The sequence below is a fragment of the Prunus mume genome, linkage group LG1 (assembly GCF_029339155.1).
Source record: "Prunus mume cultivar Tortuosa linkage group LG1, ASM2933915v1, whole genome shotgun sequence".
NCBI lineage: Eukaryota > Viridiplantae > Streptophyta > Magnoliopsida > Rosales > Rosaceae > Prunus > Prunus mume.
Genome location: NC_142698.1, coordinates 11,093,802 through 11,101,848, shown reverse-complemented (window position 1 = coordinate 11,101,848; position 8,047 = coordinate 11,093,802). Strand labels below are relative to the sequence as shown.

The 8,047-nt window shown below is 35.3% G+C and overlaps 2 protein-coding genes across 2 annotated transcripts in view; both read right to left on the bottom strand.

Annotated features, from left to right (window-relative positions):
- Positions 1–2,185, bottom strand: LOC103334852 (uncharacterized). The gene is given in 4 exon segments (XM_008237831.3): positions 1–1,076; positions 1,165–1,294; positions 1,412–1,474; positions 1,477–2,185. Coding segments are annotated over 4 exon segments (1,131 nt in total). The 5' UTR covers positions 1,547–2,185; the 3' UTR covers positions 1–208.
- Positions 2,186–7,392: 5,207 nt separating this feature from the next.
- The window catches only part of ATBCAT-5 (branched-chain amino acid aminotransferase 5 / branched-chain amino acid transaminase 5 (BCAT5)), a 52,389-nt gene continuing 51,734 nt past the window's right edge, over positions 7,393–8,047 (bottom strand). The window contains exon 11 of the mRNA XM_008237843.2: positions 7,393–7,805. Within this exon, the coding sequence (XP_008236065.1) occupies positions 7,676–7,805 (130 nt within the window). The 3' untranslated portion in view covers positions 7,393–7,675. The remainder of the gene's footprint in view (positions 7,806–8,047) is intronic.

Below are 8,047 nucleotides of genomic sequence, written 5' to 3'. Positions count from 1 at the left end.
TTAGAGAGAAATTAAAGTTGTTAATTAATTATAAATCAAAGAAATGAGAAATAAAGAGATGGTCAACTTGATCAAAGTCTGACTGAAAAGTAAACAAATCCTACTCAGTTCAATATGGCTAGCCTTTTTTCTGAAATTGAGACACCAAATCCCTTGTGGTCCAAATTCATTTACAGCCCTCCAACCCCAGTTACCATTTACATTGGTGTCATTTGAGGCCAAAGTAGGTTGACTCTGCAAAAACAGAATGAACTGTGGGCATTCTTTGTTGGCAGGTTTCATAGTCTGAAACCATCTGAGTACTATAAACCAGGGAGTTTATGTCTCCCCAACTAATTTCACTCTCTGCAGAAGTAGTACTAGTTCCAGTGCTACCGTTGTTCAGCGTCTCGGCCGCTTGATAGAAGCCATCCAATTGCTGATGCTGATGAGGAAAGTCGTTGCCATAAACCACCAATTCACTTAGATGATGATCAGCCTGTAGATTGTTGTTGTGATCATCAAGGCCCTGAAACATGGTTGGACTACTTGAACCCCCACCATTATTATTAGCATCATAGTGTGTGCTTGCAAACTGATCAGCAGCATAAATATTGTTGTTGGGTGCTGAAGTACAAGTAAGCACATCAATGGAGTTCTGATAGAATTGATGATCTGATGAGGAGCTGGAGGAAATGTCAACAGGGTACAGAAAATTTGTGTTGGTGGTTGTAGTGGTAATATTGTCAGCTGAAAATCTTCCTCCAAGTTTGATGAGCATGTTCTTAATGGAAGCCTGGTCCTTGATGAGTTGAGGCTCATGTGTTTGATAATTCACCATGGACACTGCCACTGGTAGCTCTGGAGCCCAGTAAGGATTTTGGGTCACAAACCCAACTGGAAGGTTAGCAAAATTTGCACCGCTTTCTGATCTTTTAATCATCTCTTGCTTTAGGCTGCTGGCGGCACGGCGGCTCTGCTGAGCCTGTTGTTGCTTGCGCTGCTTGCCCAAGAGCTTTTTCTTCAGTCTTGTGTTCCAGTAGTTCTTAATGTCGTTGTCAGTTCGCCCTGGTAACTGGGCTGCAATTATAGACCACCTATATACAGAAAAGGTACTTAAAATTAAGAGGATGAGAAAGAAATTAAATTAGGATATAGGCTTGAAATTTTATAATATATATATACCTGCTTCCAATACTTATATAGAGGCTGCAGATGATATTGTCTTCTTCCTCTGAAAAACCTCCATGCTTGATATTCGGCCGGAGATAGTTCAACCATCTAAGGCGACAGCTTTTGCCACACCTTTTAAGGCCTGATCATGAGAGCAGCACAATATTAATCATAATGATCAGATGATCAGCTAAAAAGAAAGTTTATTATTAATCCTGTTAACTGATTTGAGAGGAAGATTTCAATTAACTATACTGACCTATCTTCTGGGGCAAGGCAATCCAGTTGCCGCCGGTGCCATGCTTCTCAATGTAAGCCTTGAGGTGGTATCTTCCTCAGGTGACCAGGGACCTTTCTTGACATTGGCTTTGTCACAGCAAGGAGCTCTCCCCATGGCTTGGGCTTTGGCTTTGGCTTTTTGTGATCTGGGTTATGTTGTGATGTGAAGGCAGGTTCAGGTACTAAGCTAGCTCTATATAAGTATATATCAGCTGCTTCCACTTGATGATGATTTGATAAAGATAATGATAATGTTAATTAATATAATATAATATAATATATTCAAGAGAGAGAGAGAGTATAATAGCTGGAGAAAGAGGGAGAGGGGCATGGAAAGGGTCACAGAATTTCAAAAAGGTGAATTGAAGAAAAAAGGATGAGCCTTTACGTATAGAATATTAGAGAAATTGGAAATGCCAGAACAGGAGACCAGGGTTTTATCTCATTGTCTTTCTCACTCCAGAATATCTCTCTCTTCTCTCTCTCTGTCTCTCTCTAAAACACACACTATGTCCGCCATCCACCTTGACTCTCTCTCTCTCTCTCTCTCTCTCTCTCTCTCTGTAGAACATAACATAGTGGATGGTGATGATGTTGAAGAAATAAGTGACGCAACTCTAGAAGGTTTCAAGAGTTGAAGCAAACAAATCAGACATCAGCTTGGTTTGAACTCTTCCTCTGGTTTATGACTATGAATGGTTCCTTACTCATCAGTTATGCCTGCAATGAGGAGAACCATTCATCATCTTGATCATAACTCAAAAGGGCCTAGTCAGGATCCTTTTTTTTCTTTTTTTTTTCTTTTTTTATGAGAGGCCTAGTCTCAGGATAGGTTTAAATTATTATTATTTTTTATATAATTAAAGAGCTTGACAGTTACCTAGCTAAGTCTTTTTTTTTTTCTTTTCTTTTTTTCCTTTTTTATCAAATAAGAAACTTTCATTCCACCAACCAAGGACGAAGAAAACATACAACCAAGGGTAAAAAAATAAATAAAATGAACTATATATAATTAACCAGGCTTCATGGTTTAATGAAAGGGAGATTCATTATAATACCCAATATAGGAGCTCAAATTATATAAAAAAACTCTATATAAAATGGACTTTAGAAACACACCCAAAGCTCATTTACAACATAACAAAAAGGTTTTTAATTTCTTTCAAATTACAAAACTGTCATTGATTTCTTAAAACAAACCTAACCCAAAAACCTCATAAAAGAGCTCAAAACACTCAATGGGGTATCAAAGTAATTTAATAATTAAAATTAAATTCAATTGTGTCAGCTGTCATTTTTTGATTTTTTTTTTGTATATTTATAAAAATTAAATAGTGTAGAGTTTATTTATAATTTTAGTGCTAAGAATGAATATTTGACTAAATATCTCTTAATTGAAATGACCCTTTCAAAAGTCTTAACCTCTGGTTTTTTGTTCTTTTCTTTTCTCGGATTTTGGAGTCGTTGGGGTTGGTTTCGATGAAAATATCAAGAGAGTTTTGAGGAATTTAGGGACAGTATTTTGTGAATAAGCACACCCCAAAGTCAGCCTCCCTAGTGGATGAAGCAATAACAGACTGTTTTTAACTTTTCTTAAAAATGAGTCCTCCAGCTAATATAGAAACAAACCACCAAAAGTAGATTTTATTCACTTGAAAAGGCCCAACTCCTTATCAATTATTATGCATTTTCTTCACCTGGATAACATAGAAAGGCAAACAAAAACAAAAACATAGGAAGGCAAGAAATTAATACTCTAAGATGGAAAGAAAATTGGGTAAGGGATACAATCTTCATCCTCGGATTCGACTACATGACGTCCTCACATCCTCGGATTCGATTACATTCATTTTGAGCTTCTTGCATTTCATATTGTGAGTACATATATAAAGTAATAAAGATTTATTTTTTCATTCAACTACCCTGCATGACTTCCTCCAACAAAATTGAGATTGGTGTCATTAAATCGAATTGTTATTGTCACATTAATATAAAAATTGATCCGTGAATCATCTCACATTAATGTGTCAATAATCATGTGATTTGATCTCATTATCTTAGCTGACCACATAATGTATTGATATGCACTCGAGGAGGATAGAGGGTGGAGCCACCCTTAAACTAGGTGGGATTTAATATCAGTTTGGTGCTAATTGTTAGGAAATTCATTGCATTATATCACTGCAAGAATTGATCCAGTGTACTCGAACAACTCCTTATACAAAATCACTCAGTCATCCATATATAATAGATAGAAAATCAAAATTATAGCCCTGTCGTATAAAAATTTATAACTCCGTTCTTGGATGTACTTTATAAAATCAATTATTGTGACCAGTTGCTAATAATATATCGACAGACAAATGTGTACGCTAAGGCAGTTGGAAAAGGTAAATAATCCCTCTAGTATTTTGTCCTATGAACTTTGAAGATATCAAATAATTTTGACTTGTTATGCTCTGTTAAGAGATTTATTCTATTCATCTTCTAATTATAGACAACATAGATTGAAAAATCTAGAAGTCGGGAGGCGGCATGAGGTATACTACTATTGTTGTGTGGAATATACTGGAAGGTTTTTCGTTATGGTAGGTGACCGAATCACCACCAATAGAAGAAGAAATCACCCCGAAATTACCATTACCGTGATATTAAAGCAAAACCTGTGATGTGATAGTAGGATATGATATGACAAAGGGGATTATCTGACCTGGGACATGGCCTACAAAAGGATTTTGAAGCCTTGGTACGTGGACGACTGTGAACTGTCTATGCATTTACATAATAAATTAACGGTTGACAATTATCCATGCGGGTTGAGGACTGTTCTTTGCATCAACAACTTCAAACACACAACAGATGCATCCACCATCGATACAAACTTTGCAGCAATAATGGATAGCTTTTTAGGTACCAAAAACAAAGATACAACAAGATTTTGATTTAATTATTTAAAATTTAAATAACATTTGCTGGACCAATCGTAAAGTAACCAATTATGCAAATGACACATGCCATTTTTTAGACCCAAATAGCAAAATATAATTATGCTAAAGACTTTAAAAGAGACTAGAGTGCTTGTTTATATTAGCAGTCAGCAGCCGGTGATCCCATAGAGGAATCCCACTGTCACTTGTATTACATCAGATCTTAGACCTTCTTGCCGGTCTTTTTGAGGTCTGATTATTATTATATTCTACAGTCTTTAATGATTAAATTATCTTTAATCTCGTGCATGAGAGGCCCAGCTTATAATCAAAGGAAACCACATAGAAAAAGAAAAAATGAACACCAAAAAAGAAAAAAATGGCTGCCTTGACCCAGTATGAAAGGGTAAAAAGTCAAAGGTAGGCTGCTTGTTGATTTTTCACAAAACTTAGATTTGTCTTATGATTTTTATTTTTTTTTAAATTGGGTTTTGTTGTCGTATATTATGTGGTCAGAACAAGTATATAAAGTTATAAAACAAAAAATCAAAGTATATATAAAGTTCCTATCGAAGAAAGAAGAAGAAAAAAGTTGCTAGTGGTAAAGTGTGGTTGAAGGAAGTACACTACTTTTAATGAAGAGAAGGAAATGGTCTTCTTGGTAGGCCAAGTAAACGGGCCTACTCTCTCTCTCTCTCTCTCTCTCTCTCTCTCACGTTTGTTTTAAAACCTTTTCTCTTCTTTTTCATGTGTGATCCAAGTCGAAGACCTATTCTTGGTGTGAAAGAGTTATTGTGACTGACAGTTTTCAAAGCAACACAGCTCAAGGCCACTTTCTTCTCGAGGCATTTTCTAACCAAACCATTTGTATTGCACAAGTACATTTGACTGACTAGTGGAAACAAAGCTGTTCTTCACGTGAGCTAGCTTCTATAGAACGTTGTATTAACTAATTACTATTTGGAAGTGATTCTGAAAATGTTGAAAGCACTCCATGACAACAAAAAATTTACAATTGCGTTTGGCAGAAAAATTTAAAAGTGTTCATAAGTCATAAAAACACTTTCTGCCTCATATTTTTCAAGGAAGTAGATATTTTCTTCAGAAGCACCTTGTTTGAAAGGGATTTTTTATTCATCGTTTTATTGCTTTGAAATTGTTATCTGGGTGGTCCTTTTTAACCAAAATTTGCTTTCAATATGCAAGTGACTGGAAATTTCCCACCATTGGAAATTGGACAAAGAGGGAGAATTATAATGCTGCACATCGTCTGAAGTTCTGAACCATTTATTATATATACAGGAGAATGTCAATTTAGTCAGAGAACAAATTATAAAATAATCTGTTTTTCCTCATCTATGTTTGATTCTTGAAGTATTGTCTATTATAGTCCACTGAAAATAATTATATTTCTTTCTTTATAATAAAACCATGCATCTGTAAAATAAAGAAAACAAGTGTCTTCGAAGAAAGAACGAAAGATATATCAACATCTAGAAGCCTAAGATCCTTAAATTTGATAGTAGGATCTAGAAACAACCTGGACTCTGGAGACCATCAGTCTTGACTACATTTATTGTAAGTTGACCCTGCAAATTTAGCCATGCATGCATGGAAATTTTAAAAGAAAAAAATGGAATTCTGGAAGTTCAACTTTCTATTCAAGGATTTTTTTTCATTTTAAAACAAGTATGAACGTAATCCCTACATGTAGTTTCGTGGCAATGAGGTAAGTATGGATCAAGCTGTAAATTCAAACGTTTTATATTGAAAATTTTCAAAAATATTATGATAAACGTTATACAAAAAGCTTTTTGTATTATATAACGTTTAGTCATAATATTATTGCACTTAGCTACTTTAAATAGCCTCTAAAACTCTTAATCTACACTCTTATTCAATTCATCGAAAAGAAAAAGAAAAAAAGTATGTAATCACAAGAGAAATTATTTATTGTGTATTTCCTATTCATTACATAAAACGATGATCCATGTGATAGCTGTGTATCTCCAATAATTTTCCTCAACAATGGTAATGACCGACTGTGACAGATGTCAAATGCTCTGTGAGTAGTTTGTGACAAAGGAGGGAAAGCATTCCCATAATTGACTGCTACAAAATCTTTCTAAGAAGAAAGCAACTGAACCTTTTTTCTATGATCATCAGCTCAACTTTTGCTTTGCTTTCCATTAAAAAGGAAGTCAGCAACGCGGTTTCTTCCTTGCTCATTGTGCTTTTCCAAGTCTAGCTTTTTGGAGGAGAAAGGAAGTGCAGAGAAATTTAAAACATAGATAAGACAAAGATGCAGATAAATTTTCAATATATTTTAACATTTACTTTTGAAAGTTTAGTGGTAATGGCGCCGCTTTCATATCAGGCTATTGGCTTTGCATACTTGATGATACTCCCGGAGATTGTGTTTAGGTCTTGGGGGGCTCAAATTTTCAATGCACTAGAAAGCAATTTGACTCTTACAAAAACGACAAATAGCTTATTGCTCTGCTCAAGTTGAAAAGAAACCGAGATATGGTGCTTGTCAAGGACTCTCTTAAAAGTGTCATTAGACGACGAAGTCTAATGGTATGCTGCACTAATTTAATCACGGATCATTCTTTGATACAAAGAAATAATCTCAGTTTCTTCTAGATTTTTTGACAATGAGAATCATCGCAGAATTGAACTAGAATCTGCAGTGCACTAATTTAATTATAAATAGCCGTCGAATAAGCCGATCTAAGATGATCCATAAGTTATAGGAGATGTGGGTTAACCTCAATTATGCGGATCTCTAATTAGATTAAAATGTTAAGCAATGTGTGGATCCATTTTAAGTGCATGAAAACTTCCAACCAAAGCAGATGTTTTGGATGGTTTTAAAGTAAAGAGTGTATCTGGCCCAACAGAAACATATGGATTTGAATGGTAGCGGTTGCTTTTTAGGTAGAGGAGGTAGCCAACCTAAAATGGATTTTGAGTTGTGATTTATATGGTACGTTATGGAAAAATACTCGCGGGCTTATGATATTCGACCATATTTAAAATAGAACTAAATATTTATAATACCATTGAATCTAATAAGTGCTATTGAGGTGAGCGATGCACATACGAAATTTTTATGTTTTGGTAACACATAAGAAATGTTAACTAATAAGAAATCTGAACGAAAAGTGCAAAATCCCAGTTCAAGAACGGACTATCTACAAACAGAGGGAAATAGTAAAACAAACAAGGTAAACAAGAAATAACTAGCAGTCAACCAAAGGATTGATAGTGATTTGGAGCACCTGCAGCGGGAGAGTAAAACTCGGATTTTCACTTCAGTATGTTTTTTGCCTTAGCTCAACAGTCCAATCCAACTTGTCCTGGGTGAGGCCCATCTGTAGTCTGGTAAGCACAGAGTAGAGCTTTTCTGACACAGCTCCAAACCCGCCCTCTCCATAAGACACCCTGCACAAACCAAAGATGATTATTTTTACTTCGAATCTGGTATCCACTCAACTCAGTTGAATGAGGGAGGCCCTATATTTATAATAAGCAAGAGAGCTTCACATTATGAATAAGAGACATCTATTGCGATGCAATAAATTGCATTTAGCTTGCACCATAATAGCTATATATGTGAGCCATATTAAATTGAAAAAGGCATTTTTCACCCCTTATAAGAGGTGGACAGAATCAGGAGCAGATTG